At 40.9% G+C, this 23,252-nt stretch overlaps 1 protein-coding gene and 1 long non-coding RNA gene across 9 annotated transcripts; one reads left to right on the top strand and one right to left on the bottom strand.

Annotated features, from left to right (window-relative positions):
• Positions 1-3,762: 3,762 nt before the first annotated feature.
• On the bottom strand, positions 3,763-17,629 carry THAP12 (THAP domain containing 12). Of its 8 annotated transcripts, XM_086883418.1 has the most exons (7): positions 16,831-16,938; positions 15,465-15,519; positions 10,680-10,829; positions 9,975-10,095; positions 8,402-8,509; positions 7,424-7,460; positions 3,763-6,619 (listed from the first exon to the last, which is right to left on the bottom strand). In XM_086883418.1, the coding sequence occupies exons 3-7, from the start codon at positions 10,691-10,693 to the stop codon at positions 4,674-4,676; spliced, it is 2,226 nt and encodes a 741-aa protein (XP_086739544.1). In that variant the 5' UTR covers positions 10,694-10,829; positions 15,465-15,519; positions 16,831-16,938; the 3' UTR covers positions 3,763-4,673. The 8 variants fall into 8 exon arrangements, with proteins under 8 accessions (XP_086739544.1, XP_086739548.1, XP_086739543.1 ...); XM_086883422.1 differs by lacking the exons at positions 10,680-10,829; positions 15,465-15,519; positions 16,831-16,938 and adding exons at positions 10,552-10,638; positions 17,223-17,521; XM_086883417.1 differs by lacking the exon at positions 15,465-15,519 and having other exon boundaries at positions 16,831-16,927.
• LOC147654407 (uncharacterized) lies at positions 16,955-20,516 on the top strand. The gene is made up of 2 exons (XR_015285159.1): positions 16,955-17,061; positions 18,498-20,516. It is a non-coding gene; the product is annotated as an uncharacterized LOC147654407 (long non-coding RNA).
• Positions 20,517-23,252: the final 2,736 nt, after the last annotated feature.

Raw genomic sequence — 23,252 nt, forward strand, 5'->3', positions numbered from 1 at the left:
GGCAGATGTGCTGAGCTGCCTCCAGCACAGGCTTTCACAGGGATCTGTTTCTAAATGTAAATCAGTGTTTCTTAGTACCTTTTAATAAAGGTGGAGCTGCCACAGACCCCTCTCTTGGGTGCTCTAAGGGAAGCCTGGGCTCCAGCTGGGACTCATGTGCCAGGCTCGGAGCATGGTATTGTAGCAAGAAGGCACCCAAGTAGGCACCTATATAAAATAACTATTTTTGGAAAACATCTTTTTATTGTAGTGCTGCTATTTGGAGCCTGTGGCCATGAGAGTTTGAGGAAGGTTTGTAGATTGCTTGGGTGGCTTTGGGGGATGGTAGCAGCCATCATCTACTCTGCACCTGAAGTTCTACAACTAGAAAACAAATTTTTTCCTAGGATATTTAGGTCAGCTAGCACGCATGCAGGGGGCATTGGGAGCCTTGTGCAACACAAAAGCATCCTTTACTCTAAGCAGTCACATGGCCAGTTTATTCACTGATATATTTAACTTTGGGACACTACAAAACAGAGGAACAGGGGATTACAGGGACATCTGCTCTGTCACTGCTGCTTTTCAATCTCCCTGAACAAACTGCACTAGTACTCAGATTGACTGCAAGGACACTTCCAGGGATAATTCTTGCCAGCTAAAACAGAAGACCCGCAGGCTTGGTTGTAAGGGGAAAAAAAAAGCTTGCTGCAGGAAAATAAATAATTAGAAACACTGCACAATATGGCAATAATAAAACAAACAATTACTGTGTTATGGAACATGCACATTGAATTCTATTTGATTACCAGTGTTTTTCAAAGAAAGCTCATAAAGAATGTGCACATGTCTGAAACTGCTGTAGATGTGTTTAAAACTTCCAACTCCATTTTTTTTGCTGATGTCTCACCAATTAGATTTAGGCAAAATGTTAGAAAAATTGTTGGAACTGTTTTTTTTCAGGAAAGTAGGGAGCACTAGAGTCTGGAAATGATGGAATGTTAAGCTTGTTTGGGGTAACACCTATTGTTATTCTGGTTTAGTGATTGTTTCCTGAAACAGATACAATAAAGAGATTTATTTTCTTCTGCTTAAGAGTAATTGGGCTGTTTCTGGCCACTCTGAAATTTGCACTGTTGCACAGAAAGTGAGTGTGGAAGACAGAATAGCTGCACCTAGAATCCTTAAGTGGTTCTGCTCCTCCACTTCTTTACACTACAACCTTGGCACCCAAACAAGTGGATACAGGATTTCTGAAGACAGTGACAGAAATAACACTACAGAAGACAAAATGATACATGCTCCTTTTCCAAGTATCAGTACTGGTTTCTAGCAGGAATTCTGTGCATGGGAAAAGGAAATACATTTTGTGTATTAAAACAGGCATTGCTTTCACAGAGCATGGCAGGCTGAGCAGTTATGGAAATCCACTTTCACTAAAAATTATATCTGAGCAACAATGCTGACATTTAACACTTAATTTTAACAGACCGATTACTTAATTACATAGAGTGTGCCAAAATGCCAGGTCAAACCAAGGTAAATACCTCACATACACCTTCAAAATACACGCTGTCCTGAATTGACAGAATATTTTAAAACTGCAATTCCCTGTCTCCAGAATCTGTCCAAAAGAGAATGAAAGTTTATCTTCAGTGATTGTTTCATTTTCAGATACATTTATATCAGTCTCAGACCTGCTCTAGCAAAATTGTATGACTGAATTACACTTCAGTTGCATTCTTTCTGTGCACCCCTAGAAATCAGATGGGAAACACTTTTCAGTAAATAGTTTTCCTTCCAAGAAATCTCTCCTGTTAAAGAGGCACGTATCATTGCACACTGCTATGCCTTTGCTCCCCCACATCATAGACTAATCATAGAATCCCAGAATGATTTGGGTAGGAAGGGGTCTTACAGACCATCTCAGTCCACCCCATGAGCAGGGACACTTTCCACTAGACCAGATTGCTCCAAGCCATGTTCAACCTGGGCTTGGACACTTCCAGGGATGGGGCAGCCACAGCTTCACTGGGCAACCTGTGTCAGTGTTTTACCACCTGCACAGACCAGAATTTCCCCCAACATCTAATCTTAATCTCCCTTTAGTTTTCAGCACCCTACCAAATTATCACTATTCAAACCAACTCCTATAGGTGTCAAAAAATCCAGAGATTCCTCATCAACAGGACAAATCAAATTGTAATAAATCAGGAGCTCTCAATTTATTACAGACAAGCTAAATATCTCTGTGAAACAGTGCAGAATCAGAAGATTGAGCCAGCTAATTAGCAATGCTTATCACAAGGGTGTGTCTCCATCTGAGCTCCAGTAGACATTTAGTAACTTAGAGTTTTACTGCACCTCCCTTCTTCAGTACATTGGTTGGAGAGGCCTCATTTACACAGTCAGAAAGCAGTTGTCAGCTCTTTTGGCCAGTTCTGAGGTACTGGATATCAATTTTCCTTCTCTGATTGCACCTGTAAGCCCCGGCTCATCCAACCTGACTTTGGCACAGGGCTCATGACCTCTGAGGTCACAACCACCATGTTGCTGTGTTTAGCAGGGGAACTCACAGAACTCCAAGAAGGGAAATAATTTTTAATTAATTTTATTAAAATTGTAATTGAGATCATCTTTTAAAAGAGCCAACTTTCCATATGACTTTTAATTTTAAAATGCTTTTTTAAAGCATTTTTTTAAATAGCATTATTATTAACCAAGATTTGGGAGCTGTTTTCATATACTGAGAGGAACAGAGAAAGCTATTAGCTAAAGCACTTCTTACTGTTGAGACAAGAATTGCAGTAAGATGAAAGCATGTCAAAAAACATATACAGATACTAGTGAAAAGATAATGCTTAGGAAAGGTGGAGGTTTGTGCAAATTTGATCTTATTGTTTTGACTATATTAGAGCACTAAGAACTCATAGTCTTTAGAATACTTCAAAATTTGCTGTTGCTGGGGGCTTTTTTCACTGCAACTGCAAAGTACATAAAAGTACTCTTAATTTCCCACCTACCCCCAAACATGAGAAGGACACAAAGTTTGTAATGGGACTGAAGCACTTCCCATACGGAGACAGAATGAGAAAGTACTGGCTGCTCAGCCTGGAAAAGAGAAGGTTGTGTGGAGACCTCACAGCACCTTCCAGTTTCTAAAGGGGCAACAGGGAAGCTGGAGTGTCACTGTAGTGACAGGACAAGGGGGAATTGCTTTTAGATAAAAGAGGGGGAAATTAGATATGCAGAGGAAATACTTGGCTTTGAGGGTGGTGAGGCACTGGAACAGGTTGCCCAGAGAAGCTGTGGCTGCCCCATTCCTGACAATGCTCAAGGCCAAGCTGGATGGGGCTTGGAGCAACCTGGTATAATGGAATGTGTCCCTGTCCATGGCAGGGGGTGGAACTGGATGAGCTTTAAGGTTCCTTCCAAGCCAAACCATTCGATTTTTGATGATTGATTTGACAAGTAAGTTATAAAACTGTCATGCATCAGCATAGCTGCAAAACTTTACTTTTGAACCATTTCACATTTAATCTCTTTCCACCTGATTGTCAGAACCTCCATCACTAAAAGCACTGTAGTTAAGTGCTGTCCCAAGATAGTTCAAAAAACCTTGCAGAACATGCAGATCAGCAGTACTATCACTGTTTACTTTGTCTTCAGAAAATGCCACTCAGTAGAATTGCAAAAACAATGAAGAAAAAATTGCTAAAATAAAAGTACCTTTACAGAACACATTCCCAGAGGCACAGCTTTACTAAGAAATCCAATGCTATGTAAAAAGCAATTCACATTTTATTTTAAATTTCCATAAACTGTACAAAAATGTTTCATTCTCACCAAAAGTAACAGTAATATTTTCAATTTTACGTGTAGACAAACAACAAACTCTTATTTTAATTTTTCCGGAGTGAGTTTACAAATAAACATACTGTAAGATGCATGGGTTTGCATCAGAGTCGGGGCAGAGCAAACAGATTTAAACGTTTGTGGAATAAATTTTACATTTTTAGTGTCTTTTAGGAATTTAAATACTCCTGCCATGCCTGTTAAGTTTAAAGAAAAAAGTGTCTGACACAAAGGAATGTAAACAGTCATCAAGAGATTAAAGAGCTTGACTCTCCCAACAAAACCGTAAACGTACCCCAATATCACTGACATTCACTTTACACCGAGACCTGTCCACAGCACGGCGATCGTGCAATAGCTGAATCCACTCTCCAAAATGCCACTTAAATATACATCAAAGTCTTCCTTAAGAGTTTGGGTTTTTAAAAAAAATCCTAAGTAACAGAACTGAAATAGATTATATTACTTTTAATAGTTTGAGTTTCTTTCTTAGCCTAATTCATCAGTGAATATGTAACAGCCCCACCAGATCTACAATTATAATGTACTTTTTCCACGATGCAATAAAGTAAATGAGCACCTATTTAAGCCAATCAGATGTAGAAAGCACCTCTGCCAAGAGCATGGGCTCGTGTCAGGCTTGATTTTGGTTGCCAAACACATTTAGTATGGACTAACAACACATAATTTAGGTTATTGACCACAGCTTGTTCAGTCCAAGGCCTAAAATGGAAACAGAATTGCAGTGATTTTTTTTAAGATTTCACCATTTTTTCTCACCAGCTTTGAAACTTAATTAAGAACAAGTTGTTTCAACAGATTGGTTAGAGTTTAAAAAGTTAGGCATCATCTGTTACTTCAGAATTGTTTGAAGGAATACAGTCTTGAAATTCCACTTTATCTGGATAGAGTTTAATGTAAGTGTCCACCATCAAATCTAAGTCATGTTTTATGTCAAAGTTTATGTTCAGCAAAGCAAGGTTGCTTGACCTTTGTTCTGTCAAGGTGTTTTTCAGGTATGCCTTTAAGCGCCTTCGTCCTATTCCATATTTTTCATTCTCCACCTTCATCACTGGAAGCAAGCACAAGACTTTAAGCAATGCATAAACATTAGGGAAAAACTTTATGTCAGGCAAGTGAAGTGCTTCATAAATAGTAGCTGGAAGTTCAATATCTTTTCCTCTGTGCTTCCACTTGATTCTCCAACAGTGAAGCTCGGCAGAAAGTGTGTCTGGATTGGGCAAGTCGTTTTTGAACATATCAGCATGATGCTCCTCAGACGTATTGAATTTGAGTTGTCCCATGACTGAGGGCACTAACGATAAACATTTAAGAGCTTTTAAATGTTGTTCTGAGAAAATATCTTTTAATTCTTGAATAATATGCTCTATTGTTGGGACACTTAGGATTTCTTTGTAGTAATTTTCTGATGTCATATCAGGGTCAAAGTTCCCCTGTTGTGCCCTGCGAAATTTTCCTGGGAGTTTAATTTGTACATCCAGTTTTGTAGCCAAACTTGTGGCTTCCTCAAACCAAAATTCATGGTAAACTTCAATATTCTCCATCACTTCATTCAGAGAGTGCAACACTGCTGTTAAGCTGCCAGCTGCAAAGAACACATCTGATGTTTGTCCCTGGAGATTTTTTCCAAATGCTCTCGTAAAAGATAGAATATTTTTCATAATTACAATAGTGACAATGAAATCAAAATCTGTTAATGCACTTGAAAGTACAAATGCTCGACCAACAATGAAGTTGTTCCACCTGTCAGACAAGTCACTGGTCACAGCATCCAAGCACAGTACCAGTGCTTGCAGGAGATCCACTAAAACCTCAAAAGTATCATGCCTGCATGTCCACTGAGAACGGCAGATCTTCTTCAACTCATTACCCTTCTCGTCATTGTCCTGAAAAACAGCAGAAATTGTGTTGTCCAGTTCTACTAGCAATTGTGGAGACTGATTAAAAAGACAGCAAACTTCTTCAATTGTTCCTAGTGCAATGGAAACACCAACAACAGGAACAGATTTTGCCAGCCAAACATTTAAGGCACACGAGGAACACAGTGTATACACAGCTTGTGGATACTTTTCCAAGAGTCTTGTAGCCACAACTTTCATTTTAGAAGCAAATCCACTGGAGACGATGTAGGCTTGACCCCGACAGTACTCCATGTTTAGACCCCACTTTTCAGTAATAGTTGCATGGAACTTAACAGCTAAAATTTCAGGATCAGCCTCATATGGTAAAAACCCTATGAATTCTTCTCTTAGGTTGTGAGAATCATCAACGAACCTCACCAACACTGGCAAATGTTCCTCTCCTGCTATGTCTACTACTTCATCGGTGACAATAGAAAAGAAGTGTGAGTCTCTTACTTCCCTCAGTGTCTCCTCTCTAACACAGTTTTCACAGATCTCAAGCATTTGTTTCTGCTGAGTTTTTGAACAATACTCAAGGTTGACTGCAGTCATCTCAAATCGTTTCCTCAGAACTTCATCGCCACCATTTATTCTATATTCCAGTAGAGCCTGAAAGTTATCTGAAGCAAAAATACCTTCTGGAAGTTCATCGACATTATGGCCATCCAGTGGAATATTTTGTTTACCCATTAGGATCAAAATTTCAAATAATGATTTAAGGTAATCTTTGTTTTCTCTTTCTTCCAGTGTTAAGGGGACAGCTTCTTCCTCTTGTTCTTCCCCTCCTTCCTCTGAGACAGTATTTTGCTCATTGTTTTCATTAGATTCTTGAGTTGCCTGTTTCCGTTCAAAAGCTTCATCAACTACAAAATGAAAAAATACTGTAAGTGTCAAAAATAAAACATAACATTTACTTGCCCATTACCTTTAAGTTACCAGTCCAGAGAAGAATGTTTCCAGTTTAAAAGTGAATGAGTATTTTGGAAACAATTTAGACTGGCTGGCTGAATCAAGAAAAAATTCAATTATCCTCCTGCCATATATAATTATGCTATAGTTATGAGTCCTGCATTGTTGGAAACCAAAAAAAAGAAACTTCTGCAGATACTGAAGGGTTCAATCTGCAGCCTTAGAAAGAGCTTAGATTGATGTAGTGATGAAGGAACACAGACATTGGGTAGAGAAATTATAAACTTATGTCTCTGTAGTGATAAGTAAGAATATGCCTAGAGTAGGTAAGAAATTATACTGGGTAAAATAGTTTGAGGTTTAAGGTGTAATAGTATGAGTTATAGAGTAAGTTAGAGATCTAGAAACTATAACAAGAGGTGTGTATGTGTATGTGACCTGTCAGCTTAGTGACTAAGAGACAGAGGCAGAGCAGCAAAATTAAGCAAAGGTGCTGGGTTAATAAGTTTTGTGCCAACTGCCAATTGGGCTAAAGTGTTATATATTGCTGCGTAAAGAAGAAACTCGGGACTTCCTCAAGCTGTGGCTGACTTGTTGCTCTAAATCTCATGCCTTGAGACTGATATCTCATCTGGCTACTTGAGCAATAAATCATTTCAAAGCAAGGTGGTCCCATCCCTCGTTTTTCATCTTGTCACTGCATTACCTTGTTAGCTTTAGCAACTAAAGTTATTATCTCAAATATTTTGACTACTTACTCTTCTGCTGTTTCAATGTTCTTATTTCATCTTCACTCTTAAAAAAACAGACAAAAAGAACTTTTATTGATGACAATGTCTAACATGTGACCTTAAAATATTAGCACTTCAAGATCAGATACAAATACTGTAGATGATATCAGTGAACATTTGCCAAAAAATGCTAGAAATTTTAAGACCAGAAGGTTTCTTGAGGAAGTTTAGTTTATTGCCACCATGACATTCATCTACTAACTACATGAGAACAGTTGTATTAGGAGGTTCTTCAATATTTTTAATTATTAGTAAATAGATTCCATTAAATAGATTCTATTGCAGTTTGATAATGTACTGTCAGTAGACAGAACTGTATTTAATTCCACTTTCAGTCAACCGATGCAACCGAACTCACGAAGAAATATGTAGAAATTGCCTGTGATTTTTCAAGTATAAACAGAGATTAGGAGTAGAATTCCTTTTAATTGTTAGTATACTTATAACCACAGAGACACTTTCTCCCTAAATGACACACAAAACACAATCCCACAAAAAATTTCTCAATCTTGGTTTCATCCATGGATCACATTTTTCACAATAAGCTAAAACAAGCATGTCTGAATTGATTCAGATTTCAGAAGTGAACCAAAGATCACAATCAATATGCAGCAATAATTTTGGGATATTATGCATTGGTTGTGTTCATTTGGCACTGCAGTAACAAGGAAAAGAAAACAATACATTTCTTGGATGGATGAAAGCATCAGCTCTGGATCAACACATTTAGCTTTCCAGATTATTCTTAAAGATTTCCTTAGCAGATAAAATTTTCATCATGCATTTAACTTATAATCAATAAAAAAGATACAGGAATAGGCAGCATAGAAAATACAAACACTCAAGTGCTAAATATTTTTATTTTACATTTTTGTGTAAAAGTTTCACATTAACTTACTTGCCTTTTTTAAATAACAAACCAGTAATTTCACATTAAAAGCTTACCAGCTCTTTTATCCTTTTCCTATGTCTGCTGTGGGGATTGTTCAGGTGACTTGTAAGATCAAATATAGTCGGCACAGCATTATCCCGCAAAACTGTTCTGTATGGGCTCTGTAAGGAAACAGACATCTAGACTAGAGAATTCTTTGAGAACGTGCCCCTTACTTCCTCTCCTTCTTTTCTTGTTTATGTTATTATCCCAAAGTACTTTGACTTTTTGATGTTACCTAAGAGAAAGCTAAGCTATGCAATTCACATTTCAGGGATAGAAAGAGAACACTGAAAATAAGAAGACAAATACTACAGAAAACTCCAAACTGCAAATCCTTTCTTGTTCCCACTATCTTCATATCAAAGACCCTGGATGCATTTTTTTTTAAAAAATAAACATTGTGGATAAAAAGACATGCATCAGAAAGGAAACATTTTGTTACTATTGTGTTTTGGGTTTTATCACTTATTTCACAATTCTAGAGACATTTAACTGAAAAATTTTAATTGCTTCTTTTTGTAGAACTATGAAGTCCACCAAGCACTACTGTGAAAGGTCATATTGTGGGAAAATTTATATGTGAATAAAAAAATAGAAAAAAAAGACTTCTAGATGATTGTGTAAGTGCTCCCAGTTAAAAAAAAAAAAAAAGTATTTTAAGTAAAATTTTATATGTGGATATACTGTAAACAGGTGCTGCCAATAGTGGCTAACACTAAGTACAAATTGTAACTAATGGCATCTGTCAGATTGAAATACATTTCAAACAAACTCAGTTTCATGGAGTTTCATGTCAGAGTCATAATTACTTTCAATTTTCATTTTTTCTTGGATGCTGGCTAATTAGAGACCTCACTGTGTGCAATATCACCAGAATTTCAGAGTTTGACCTACAAATTTTAATTATCCTTCATAACTAGAAGATTGGTTTTGCTTATGTACCAGAGTGAAATTCAGCCTAGAAATTAAAACCTTATACAAAGCCCCAAGTCCACCCTTTCCATCTGTTATGCAAGCTGCTAAACTTATATTGTTGACAAAAACAATTGAAAGCTACTACTTCATTAACAGAAAACAGCGCTTTCATTTTAGCTGGATGAAAATACAGCAGAAAATAAATACTTGACAGATGTAAAGAGTATCTAAATCTTTTGGCCACAACAGAGTGCAATTTAATCAAATCATACCATGTACACACTTCAAGAACAGGATATTAATAAGTTTAAATAATTAGAGACATGCAAACTTATATCAAATAAACTTATATAATAGTGTAATCTCTAGTGAAACAAAACAAGCATGAGGAAAGCAATGCAATGAGGGCCAATGTTCAACAAACATATTAAACCAGCAGGAGAGCACTACTTTTTCTCTCTCCTCTGCTTGTTCATTTTCATTATCATTTTCAATGGCTGTGAGCCTGTGTGGAGCCCCAGACAATGGCAGTGATCCTAATTAAGACTAAGAAATGCATTTTCCTAGGGACCAGTTACCCAAGAGCTGAAAGATTAAAAGCAGCATTCTGGTGAAAAATGTCAGTCACATTTAGCAAGATCCAGTAAACAAATGCTTGTTTTTACTTACACTTCTGCATATCATAGAAGTCTCAAAATGTTTAGCACACAATCTGTAATGCTTGTTGAGTTGATCTGGAGTTTTATCTTCTAAATCTGCCCTTCGACAATTCTCTACCCATCTCTGACATCTGCATGTAAGGAGAAGAATTACATAATCTTAGGATAGAACAAAATCCCTCACAAAATTGGGGTGCAAGTGACATTAATGCAAGGCTTGGGAATGTTCTTTACAACTTCCCTTGGAACATCCCATCAGATCTTTGTAAAAACTACTTTTTCTGCTTTTGCTCACTACTCAACATCAGCCCAGCAAATTCAGGAGTCTTTTCCCTTAATTTATATATTCTTGCCTTTGTAACACTCTCACATACACACACACACATTCTAAAGAATTCACTCTCAAAAACAAAAATTAAAAACCAAAGAAATGTGCTTGGAGTCTAAAGTCATAACATTTTCTAGGCAGTTTTAAAAATAGTTGTCTTCTCCACCTCTCTTCAAAAAACAGTATTCTTATTTATTGTGGTCACTGGGGAGTTTAGAGAAGATTTATGAAAATGAAATAATAACAACAGAAAAGCAACCATTCCACCGACAGTGCTTCCAGGCCCGAAGAATATTCTCCTTAGATGCGTATTTTTACACGTATTTACTTCTGCTTTGGATTAGTTCTGCAAGACATAACACAAAGATAAAAAAATATTTCCCTTACTGATATGACTCCATTTAGGTATGCAAGAGACTGTTTCCTCTGGTGAGTAACCACTTGCAGTAATTGATGTAAATGCAGTAGTCAGCTTCCACTTCCCCTAATGGGGTATATGCCATCACTTTCTGAGCAACAAAGTTACTTGTTCTGTTGCTAAAAGTTAGGAGAAAGCAATTTTACTATTATTTTTGACTGCAAACATGAAATTATTGTTTATAGCAATAAGGAGGGAGAAAAACAATTAGTGATTATTCAACAATATAGGAACAAAGGCTGTCTTGTCAGATGTTTTGGTGGGCAGCCCAAATGAGGAACTCACATGTCTGAGTGGATTCACCTCTACTTTAGCTCAGTAAAGGGCAATCGTGCAGATGAAAGAGGGGAATCTTGGATTCTGATCTCTGCTGGCTGAACTGTTTGCTAATCTCAATTTTTTGTTCATGCAAAATATCAAGATAACAGTAACAGTAAATGCCATAAGTCAGGAATAATTTCTAATATTGCTCTTGGAGATCCATACAGAGAATGCTTACTAACAACTTAAAATAACGAAAGAAAAACAATGTTTTAAAAAAACAGATTTTTTGGCACAACAGATTTTGCATTCTTATCTGGGCAGTGCAATCAGCCCAAAAAGAGAACAGGGGAGCTTTCTTCACTTATTCAAGTAATATAAACACTCTTTTAAAGTGAGAGACCTGTAGCATGTCAATTATATTGACTCTGGCTCTTAGGCTTTCTCAGTGGGTGTCGACTACTAAACAAAAAGGCTGATCAGCCTTCTCTATAACTAGGGGGGAGGATTTCAGTCCAGAGAAAGAGCCTGACCCCCATGATCTTACTTGCTTCTCTCAGTGCTTCACAGAAGCTGACAAACACTGACAGAGAGCAAAGCCAGAGCTCCTTACATTATGTTAACTCCTCTGAATCACCTCCTGGCAATCACAGGGGGACAAATTGGTGGCAGGAATGGTGCATTCAGAAGTGGCAGGCAGTTGTCAAGGGCAGGTAAACAGCCTGAATTCCTTACCCTCCCATGTTAATGCCAACCAGAGAACCTAAGTAGGTATTAGTGATAGTCGAAGATCAGATCAGAGCGACAGCAAGAGATACCACCACCTCTTCAAAGGGGGCTTACCCAAAAATAAGTCTCACACAGATTTCATTAACCACACAATACTCCTTTCCTGATGCCTTAAGTTTTAGGTTTCATATTATCCAGATTCTGTGCTGCATAAGTGTATAACTCTGAGCTTCATATAAAGTGTTAGCAAGTTCTCCTCACAGTTTAGTTAGACAAAACAAACATTTTCCAGCCTAAGAACCAAGGACACCATTGCAGCTTCAGGCCCAAAAAGTACAAACAACAGCAAATTGAGAAGAGCAATCTGGGAGGATAGGACTTCATAACCCGAAGCTGTAATTGGACAACTAACCCAAATAAGTAAATGGACCAAAACTTATAAAAGTGTGAAAATGTGTGAGCCATCATCCATCTTGGGTGTACTGCCCAAGGCGCATTCTTTGGCATCAAGGCCTTTTTAATAAATACCTACTTTATTCCTTTAACACTGTCTAGCCTTTGTTCTAGGCAGCCTCTCAAGGCATCATCCCCTTACCAAGTTCTTTGACAATTGCAAAAAAACTGACTGTGGCTGCTGCCTTTTTTGCTGAAGTCAACACAGCCTGTGATGCCAAATGATTTTTGCCTTTTTTTTGTTTTATATATTCTCCGTATTCTTACACATATATTTGTAGCTTTGTAGCCTGTTGTTGTATCTGTGGCTAGTTTTCCCAGTACTTTAAACTACCTTTTCCCTAGGCAGAAAAACAAAACACATTCTAACGCCCTTTTATCCTGCCTTGGCTCTGTCTGGGAACCAAGGCCAAAAAACAGCTCTTCAAGACACATCTTCAAGAACAATGTTTAGCTCCCATCTAAGGTGGGGGGAGGAGTGGGGGGGCAAGATCCAGAGAAGGTTGAACTGTGGGAAACAGCCTCACCTCTTATGTCTCTAATTGGTGATTTCTGTCAATTATGATAATTTTCTAAACTTTTAAAACTGCATTCACCCTATGGGCGGTGGGTGTTCTGTGGGTGAATGCCCAAGGGGCTGAACTAACTTGCATTAGGAAGAGCAGCCTGGTGGGGATGTAATTAATCAGTGACTATATTAATACTAAATATGTTTTTGGAGAGTGTCATATATCTATGCTACAGAAAGAACCATAGCTCTTTACCTTGGCAGCAAAGAATGTATCTAATGGAACTGAAATACAAGCATTGCTGGAAGCTACCAAGCTCACAAGGCAAATCGCTTTAGTACACTGTCCAGCTCACACCAAAGGCTTCTGTGAAACAAAGTAATAGACTGCTCAAACTTATAGTCAGGTAGATTTAGAATGGCCTGGAGTTTAGGAGTAGTACTATGGAATAGCAAGATATTGGAAATAACTCTCACTAACCTCTAGAATGGTCATCAACAGGAATAATGTTTAGCAGAGAATTATATCCAGGACCAGCCTCTTAGAAAATAAATGCTTTTAAATAATAAATGATAAATAAAACAAAATACAGCTATGTGACAAACAACCTAGAGATGAAGGATTAACTAAGGTATATTCAGTACAATACAAATTGGAAGTTAAACAGGAAGGACCATATACTGCCATATATTATTTGCTATAAGTTTTAGGTAAAGAAATTGGATACACCCTTCTCACATTGAATGAGTAGTGGATGGTCAACTAGTTGATTGTGATTTTTTATTGGTAATCATTTAAGTATTTGTGCACAGGAATCTATAATGTTGTACTCTACCCTATGGTAATCCTGGTAGCTCTGTTATATTTGTACTTGGAATAGTGCTGTTCATTAGGGCAGCAATTACAGAATGGGTGCATATACCACAAGGGTATAAAAGCCCAGGGATTTCTTGGTTCAGGGTCAATCCCCAGAGCCATCAGCCCAAGCTGTTATCACGATATGATTAAAGTGCTGAAAGGAACCAGACATCTGAGACTCTGCTACAGAAAACCCAGGGTAGAAGCTGAAAGGGAAACGTGTCTGCCACCACAAGTGTGGCATGTCCAGGGAGTCAAACGGCACTCTTTGTTTCACTGGAGCCACCTGCCCAGGAGGAGCTTTGGTCACAGCAATTAAAGTCTTGGGTCATGCAAATGGGACTCCCAGTGTGGCTCCTGAATGAGACACATTGGGCAGACAGAGAAGTTTCCTCAATACCACTTAGCCATTGCTCATTAGCTTTGAAGAAGGTCTTCTTCAGTCACAAACTTTACATTTCCAGAGATATTTACATTTTCAGACATCTCATGGAAGTTGAAATGGCATTTTACTGAAATGCAGCTGGAGTAATTATATTATTAGTACTGAAGTGTATTGTCTCAGTACTGGTCAACTGCAGTAGAACAGCAACTCTTTGCTTAAGAAGTATTTTGTTCTAAACACTCATACCTCAACTGTAACTCAAGCCACCACGATGAATAGAGCCACAATCACAGACAAGAGTTAACGTATCTTACTGTGGGGATCACGGCCCAGACTGCATAGAAATGTAAAATACAAAACCTTCTTGAGGTAACAGAAGCTACTTACACTAGTTTGATATGAAAAGACAACATACCAGCCATTAAATGCTGGTGGTTCTTCTCCAAAGGCTACTCTGAAACCTCTATCTTCTCAAGTAGCTAAAATGAAAGGAGGTGGTCTTAACAGGTTAGCTCTCACTGACTTCTGAAAGATCAGACTTGGAATGTCTAATTGGAACTGCTTAGCACTGAACTTGGAAAACATTAAAGGCAATTACCCAGCTATTATGGAAATCCTGAAAACAGTAAGGTAGTAGAAACAATTTACCCAGGACTATCCATTTGCCATCAATGATTTTTTAAAATGAAAATTTATTTTAAGACGTATTCTAACAATTTTATTTTCAGCTTTCCCACTGTAAGCTGCCAAGTGCAAATAACATTTTGGCACACAGTACTTTGCTCACCATCCCAGTCTGACCTACAAAAGTGAAAACAAGCAGTACAAGGAACATATTGTCATTCTGTCTGCAGACTGCTGTATATCAACCCACAGAATAAACCAACACCCTCAAGTCTGTAAAACCGAAAGGATGCATGGATTTATCAGTCTCTAGAATATATGATCAATTTTGGACAGAAAGTTTTAAGATGCTAAAGGGGGCACTTCTAGAGAACTTAGAACATCTTTGTCACAGACTGTTTTTAAGAGCACAAAGATCATATGAGAGTTTATGTATAGTTTCTCCTCTCTCTGGACATAAGATTCTGCCCCTCTCTTGTGAGATCTCATATGAAATACTGTGTACCATAAGCCCCAATATAAAGAAAGACAAGGAAATGCTGGATCAAGACAAGAGGAGACCACAAAGTGGTAGAACATAAGAGAACTGGAGCACCTGCCCTATGGAGACAGGATGAGAAAGTACTGGCTGCTCATCCTGGAGAAGATTAGGTTGTACAGAGACCTCACAGTGCCTTCCAGTGTCTGAAGAGGCCTGACTTACAGAGAAGTTGGAAGAGGAACTCTGTACCAGGAATTGTACTGAGAGAACAAGGAGGAATGGTTTCAAACTGTAAGAGGGGAAGTTTAGGTTAGATATATTAAATTTTTTACAGTGAAGGTTTGGAGGCCCTGGCATAGGTTGCCCAGAGAAGCCGAGGCTGCCCCATTCCTGGAAGTGTTCCAAGGCCAGGATGGATGGGGCTGGAAGCAAGGTGGTCTAATGGAAGGTGTACCTGCCCGTGGCCTGGAACAAGATGAGCTTTAGGGTTCCTCCCAATCCAAACCATCCTAGAGTTTATAAAACAGAGTTTTAAAAAAATTAATCTTTAAAATGTAATCATTTAGTTACACACCTTTAACTACATATCCGCACTGCTACCATGGAAAGCACTCATTCAAAATGCCCTTCCATAAAAAAATTATAAACTGAAGAGGGTATTTTCTTCATGCATGTAAACTGTCACCTATTGACAAATTCTGTACAGCTTGATGTGATTTCCGTTTTACAGAATGGACCTGTTACAAATTAAGACTGAAGCTGAGACAGCACAGAATTTCTTCAGTTCCCCACAAACTGAAGACATTCTTTTGTGTGAGATCCTGAAGGTCTCACAGGACAGAAGGTAGAAAGAGACAGTAGGAGCAAATCATAAAAATGAAAGAATAATACTAGGTAAACAACCACTTTGATTACAGTTCATATTAAAGCAAAAGCATATGGAATATGGATTGTACTACAATACTTTGCATGTACTAGGCATCAAGAAGTCTGGATAGCCAAGCTTTGTAGCAAGGCATTGCGTTCATCCAGAAGAACTTCATAACAGATCCAAATTCACAACCTTAGAGAGCAGCTACTACCTATATAAGCTTTTTTTTTTTTCATTTGAAATTGCTTGGAGGGTCTGTGTCCTAAGAAAATACTAGATATGCATAATTTCCATGGGGTTTTGAATTTTCCAAAAATCAGGTCAGGCAGCTTCACAGAAGGAAGCAAGTAAATATCATGTATATATCATAAAAAAAAATTCAGCCTTAACTATCTAATCTGAGAAAAGAGATAACTGGCACTGCTCTATGCCTATGCACCTTTCAGTATTGTGAGCATCATGTTAAATCAAGTGATTTTAAGAGTGTTATCTCGATTTAAGGGTGAACCTTTACATGAGGGTTTCTATGTCAAAGTAAATGATTTTTATTTCATAGTATTTTCCACTGTCTCTCACTCACACACTTTTTGCTCTACCAGTACACCACCCCCGCTTTTCACCCATTGGGAATCTGTCCCATCACTTCTGCTGCTGCTCATGATGCTTTGCCACCATCCCAGCAACCCTGTGACAGTTCCTCCCTGTCGCAGCAGTATCCCATTTGCCAAGCACAGACCCCATCGTCCAGCACCGCATCGCCTAATACACAGAGCAGGACCTCCACTGCTTGAGCCAGTGCGGAGCCTGCGCGGGCTCCCCACAGTGCAGGGCTCCCCTACGTCAGCCCATGGCTCCGGCACCCCTCCAGCTGCCCCACATCTCTCAGCCATACATCCATTGCACCGCCTCTCGCACACCCCCACCCTGCCCACAGGCAGGTAGCTCCCACCGCTCTCTCGGCCAGGCACCCCCTCCTCGCCGCGCCCCGGAGCGGCGCCGCTCCCATCCCTCCCACTCCTCCGAGGGGCGGCAGCCGCTGCCGTCCCGGCGCAGGCGCAGCCGCCCGCCCGCCTCCCGCCGCCACAGCCCGGAGGGTCCCGCGGCCCCGCCCCGCCGGCGCCAGAGCGAGCGCGGCCTCCGCAGGCATCATCGGAGGTCGGGGCGCCCGCCGGCCACGCGGGTAAGGAGGCGCCGTGAGGGAGGCGCGGGCGAAGCAGAGCGGGCAGAAGGGAGGGAGCCGGCTTCCCGGCACGGGTCTTCAGGCGGGTTGTGGGCCGGCGGCGCCTGAGGGGGAGAGCCGGGCGCCCCTCCTCCAGCCCGCCCCTCCCGAGATGATCTCACCTGGCTGGATCCCGGGGGAAGCGGAAGAAGGCCAGGTCGGACTGGGTGCTCTTGCGGGTGCAGTTGGGCGCCGCGCAGAAGTTCGGCATGGTTCCCCCGGCCGGCGCCGCTGCCCCTTTAAATCCGCGGGCCGGCGGGGGGAGGGTGCGTGTTGGGGTGGAGGAAGAGGAGGAGGAGGAGGCGGCGGTGGCGGCGGCGGCGGCCGGAGGGGAGGCAGGGCGGGAAGTGGCTCCACAGTGCTGTGAGCGGCCGGGAGGATTCAGCGCCGCGCTCCGCCGGGCCGGGGCCGCCTCCTTCCCACACTGCACCGCGCGCACCCGCGGCGGGAGCGGCGCTGCGCGTGCGCGCGGGGAAGCGGACGCGGTGGGGGGCGCGCATGCGCGGGGGGTCGGGGGGTGTCAGTGTGTGAATTCTGCTGTGTGTGTGTGTGTGTGTGTGTGTGTGTGTGTGTGTGTGTGTGTGTGTGTGTGTGTGTGTGTGTGTGTGTGTGTGTGTGTGTGTGTGTGTGTGTGTGTGTTACGCTCTGTGTTGCATCGCGTGTGTGCATTTCACCGTGCGTGTGTGCATTTCACCGTGTGAGTTACGCTGTGTGCACGGGCTGTGCCGTGCGTGTGTTTTGTGGCATGTGCATGTGTGTTACACCGTGCATGTAAGGCCACGTGTGTGTTACAGTGCGTTAGGCCGTGCATGTGATGCTGTGTGCTCGTGTGTGTCGCCAAGCGTGCGTGCACATGTTGTGGCGTGCGTGTGTTACACTGTGGCCTCTCCAAAAGCCAGTGTAGGAGGGACATCATAAGTTTTTTTGTACGTATGAGCACTTTTCTCTGCTCCCCAGCTCTTTCTTCTCCAGTCCAACTTACTCATCTCAGCCTGGTCTTCCTGCTCACTCCTGATAAGTTGTCCCTTTTTTTTTTTTATTCACGTATTTGCAGCCCTACATAGTTTTCTCATCTAAGCCCCAGTCTCCAAGCACAGTGCTTCCAGGTTCCCCATTAACTCCACAACTGGTTTCCCCCCTCTCTTTGCTCACAGCTCCTGTCCACCAGCCTCATTGTTACAGCTCTGATCATTTGTGGCTAAGTTTCCCTTAGTTTCCCCTCCCTGAGGAAACTCACAGAGGGGTGAGTGGAGCAGGACAGGGCTGGCGTGCCTTCACCTGGGGCTGCTCCCCATCTGTATATATGCTACACTGTGTCTGCTTTAAAACCAGGCGTAGGGTGGACATCGAAGTCATAACGTTGTTCTCTTGTCTTACTTTCTTTTGTTTGGCTCTAGGAGGATGTTGTTACTCTGCAGCCTGATGGATAATCCCACACAGAATCACTGAATCAATTAGGTTGGAAAAGACCTCTGTGATCATTGAGTCCAGCCTATGACTGTTCATAACCTTGTGAACTAGACCAGAGCACATCCAGCCTTTCCTTAAACTTCTCCAGGGATGGTGACTCTACCACCTCCTTTGGCAGACCCTTCCAATATCTGAGCACCCTTTGTGTGAAAAAAAATCCTCCTGATGTACAGCCTAAGCCTTCGCTGGCACATCCTGTCGCTGGTTGCTGGGAGAAGAGGCTGATCCCTACCTGGCTAAAACCTCCTTTCAGGTAGTTAAAGAAGTAGTGGTAAAAGCCGCAAGCATTTGAAGTAGTGAAATGATTAGACAGAGGTTGTACTGGTCAGAAGCCAATATTAGGTAAAACTAAAATAAAGTTTAGAAAAAAAACCAAAAAACAGGATACAGAAAACTGTAAGTAGGTGAGGGCTCCCTCAGCAAATATGTCCTGTTTAAAAGTAGGTGGAGCACCTATGGAATTATAAATTCTGATAGTAAGTGATGATGGTTTCAGGTATAATACTGTTGTAGTTTTAAGAATTCTGCTGTGATACATCCTTTTTGTATCTTCACATAAAAAATCCTCCTGTTCTGGAGATGTGCTGGGCTTTAGGAAGGATAATACAAAGACACAAAATAGTCAAGAGTGCAAGTTTTCAAAAGAGAATAAAGGAAAAATAACAAAAAAACCCTACTTATTTGATTGCTTTTGAGCTTCAAATATTTTAAGCTTGCTTTGTTTAGTATGAGCAGGATTGAAGCTGTCTTTTACCTGAGGAAGTCTTGTCATCAAGTGCTCTTGACCAATTATAATAACATCAGTTTATTTAGTGTTGATTGCCTGAATTCTACCTTGGGTATGTAGCTGAAGTAGTTTTGTGTAGTCATTTAAGCTAATGCTAAAGAGAATTGTAGCTGCACCCCATTGGTTTGACTTTACTGGGCAGTCACCAACATTCATGGACAGTGAACTGTATAAATGAATTACTCAGATAAGTAATCTTTTTTAAAATAAACTAATTTAGGTTAGATTTAGTCCAGATAGTTGCCATCTGATATGGTGGTGCAGGTAACATAAATAAATGTTCATGCTGATACAAGGAAACACAAAAAAAAAAGAGAGCAGGATCATTTTCAATTGTAGTAATAATATAGGAGCATAATTACATAATGTTAGAGTGAATTTTAAAACACTTAAAATCTGTTTCAGTAGGAAAAAATTACTTCTCACGTAACTAATAAGAAAATTGTATCTTCTGCCCAATCTTTTCTCCTCCAAATTGCTTCACCAGACAGAAGTACTGGCATGCTAAACTCCTTTTTGGGGCTCTGAGCAAGCTAGACCAGAATATTACCATGGCAGTATTAAAATTAAATTGCACATATTTCTGAGCTGCCACTTCTGACCAAAGTCTCAGCTGATACTGGTTGTATCATATGAAGCACTATACAAGTATGTTATGGCTGTTACCTTCCAGATGTGTGTATGTTTGCATAGAAGCTACCCTGATGAAATCAAGGCAAGGACTTGTTTATAAAGTAGACTTACTCAGGTCTGCTGGATGGTGGGTTTTATATGGAAACTTATTCTTAAGTGCTTTCTATGTGATGGAAAGAAAATGGACTTAATAGTTTTCAAAACACAGTAGTAATACTAGAAGCATTATTTTAAGCACGTTATTTAAAAATAAAAATTAGTTTACGTTACTACTTAGTTGGAAATTTCAAAAATTATCTTCTGTTGTAGAGTGCAGAAATCCCTGAAATAACTTTTCCTGTACAGTAGCCTTTGAAGTATACACCTATATTTTAAATAATCCTCTTGAATATTCAAGTCTTATTCAGAATGTGTTTCCAAGTATGTCTATAGAACATTTAACAGGGATTATATACTATATTAGTGTTGAACATATAATCTGTATTCTTGAATTATATATATATTATATAAATTATTCTTAAAGGAATTTTGTGTGTTCGTGTTGCTTTTTTCCCTGCGTCTTCAAAGATAGCTGCATTTTAAACACAGAATTTTCTCTCACATAATAGTGGGTATAAAATAACTTTATCAGTGTGCTTCTTGAAATGGACTGTACGTCTCTTTCCCAAGGTGAAAGTTGGTATGCCTTAATTTTCTGAGAGTACTGTTGGTGTGACTGTGTACTCCTGCAGGTTTCCTGCCATGAAAAATTTTTTTGCAAGAGAATATTTAAAGTCTGAAATGCTTCTGTGGTTCTTTTTACTTATACATTTGTCTTCCAAGCATTACAGCCCCATTGCTGGGATAACGTGAATGTAAGACCTAAATGGACATCAGATTAATCTCACAGAGCTGGTTTTGTAGATTTATATCCAGAAGTATCTATTCACAGTAACTCTGTGATCCCCAAGATACTTCTATCCAGAAGGGTTCACAGAATCACTAAGTTGGAAGAGACTTTCAAGACTGAGTCCAGCCCAGACCTAACACCTCAACTAAACCATGGCACTGAGTGCCACATCCATTCTTTTTTTAAACACATCCAGGGATGGTGACTCCACCATTTCCCTGCGCAGACCATTCCAGTATTTCATCAATCTTTCCATAAAAAACTTGTTCCTAATATTCAACCTTTATTTTCCCTTGGTGCAGCTTAAGACTGTGTCCTCTCCTTCTGTTAGCTGATGCCTGGAGAAAGAGACCAACCCCACCTGACTACAAACACCTTTCAGGGAGTTGTAGAGTGACAAGGTCACCTCTGAGTCTCCTTTTCTCCAGGCTAAACAACCCCAGCTCCCTCAGTTGCACCTCACAGGGTTTGTGTTCCCAGCCCCTCACCAGCCTCACTGCCCTCCTCTGGATTTGCTCCAGCATCTCAACATCCTTCCTAAACTGAGGGGCCCAGAACTGGACACAGAACTCAAGGTGTGGCCTCACCAGTGCTGAGCACAGGGGAAGAATGACCTCCCTGCTCCTGCTGACCACATCCTGATCCAGGCCAGGAACCATTGGCCCTCTTGGCCACCAGGGCACACTGCTGGCTCATATTCAGCCTGCTGTCCCCAGAACCGCCAGGTCCCTTTCTGCCTGGGCACTGTCCAGCCACACTGTCCCCAGCCTGTAATATTGCAGGGGGATTTTGTGGCCAAAATGCTGGACTCAGCACTTGGACTTATAAAACTTCACTTTATTGGATTCTGCCCATCCATCCATCCATCCATCCAATTGTTCCAGGTCTCTTTGCAGGGCCTTCCTACCTTTCAACAGATAAACACACACTCCAACTTAGTGTCATCCACAAATTTAGATAATACCCTCATCCATGTCATCAATAAAAATATTGAACAGACCTGGCCCCAGCACAGCCCCCTGAGGGACACCACTGTTCACTGGCCCCCAGCTGGATGCTCTGGGCCATCCAGCCAGTTCCTCACCCAGCACAGAGTGCTCCTGCCCAAGCCGAGGGCTGACAGCTTTTCCAGGGGTGTGCTGTGGGGGACAGTGTCTAAGGCCTTGCTGAAGTCCAAACACACAGCATCCACAGCCTGTCCAACATCCACCTGGTCATAAAAGGAGACCAGGTTGGCAAACATGACCTACCTCTCCTAAACCCCTGCTGGCTGGGTCTGATACCCTGGCCATGCTGTAAGTGCTGTGTGATGACACTCAGTATAAACTGTTCCATTACCTTACCAGGTCAGGCTGAGTGGCCTATGATTATCAGGATCCTCCTTCCCACCCTTTTTGTGAATGGGTGTCACACTGGCCAGCTTCCAGTCATCTGGAACCTCCCCAGTGAGCCAGGACTGCTGGTAAATGATGGAGAGTGGCTCCACAAGCTCAGCTGCCAGCTCCCTCATCACTCTGGGATGGATCCCATCTGGGCCCATAGATTTATGAACATCCAAGCAGCTCAGCAGTTCTGACTGCCTGCTCTTGGATAACAGGGGAACATTCTGCTCCCTGACACCATCTACCAACCCAGGAGGACAGTTATCTTGAGCACAAGCTGTCTTCCCACTAAAGATTGAGGCAAAGAAGGGATTAAGCACTTCTGCCTTCTCATCTGCAGTTACTGAGTTCCCTTCTGCACCCAGTAGAGAACAAAGGTTTGTCTTACCCTTCCTTTTGCTGTTAATATATTTGTAAAACCTTTTTTTATTTTCCTTTACAAAAGTTGCCAAATTAAGCTTGAACCGAGCTTTGGCCTCCCTAATTTTTTTCCTACATGACCAAGCCAAACCCCTTAAACACTTCCTGAGAGACCTGACCCTCCTTCAAAAGATGATACATCCTCTTTTCATTCCTAAGTGCCTGCTATTCTGAAGAACTGGAAGGCAAAGGGGGAATAACCAAGTCTTGCAAGTGGTGTGTGTCAGACCTCTGGGGACAGGTGAATTCAGGCTGAGTATGCAAGACTAGTGACCAATATGCAACTTAACTCCTACCCTAAGTTACACTAATGCAGCATCCCAGCTCCTCTCATGAGGTTAGCTTTTTGCAAATTAAAGTTAACAATGTCTGTGATGATATTAAAAGGGTATCAGACCAAATTTCCATTGCATTTTCCGTTTCACTGGGATTGTTGTTATGGTTCTGATTCAAGGAATAGTGATTTTCATAGGTTTTCTATCAGATCTTCAATATGAGGAAACCCAGAGGGCCACTGTCTTTGCAGCACTGGACTTTGATGTGAGGATGTGCCCAAAAACCATGGTTTTGT

The sequence above is a fragment of the Cyanistes caeruleus genome, chromosome 3 (genome assembly GCF_971803275.1).
Source record: "Cyanistes caeruleus chromosome 3, bCyaCae1.hap1.1, whole genome shotgun sequence".
NCBI lineage: Eukaryota > Metazoa > Chordata > Aves > Passeriformes > Paridae > Cyanistes > Cyanistes caeruleus.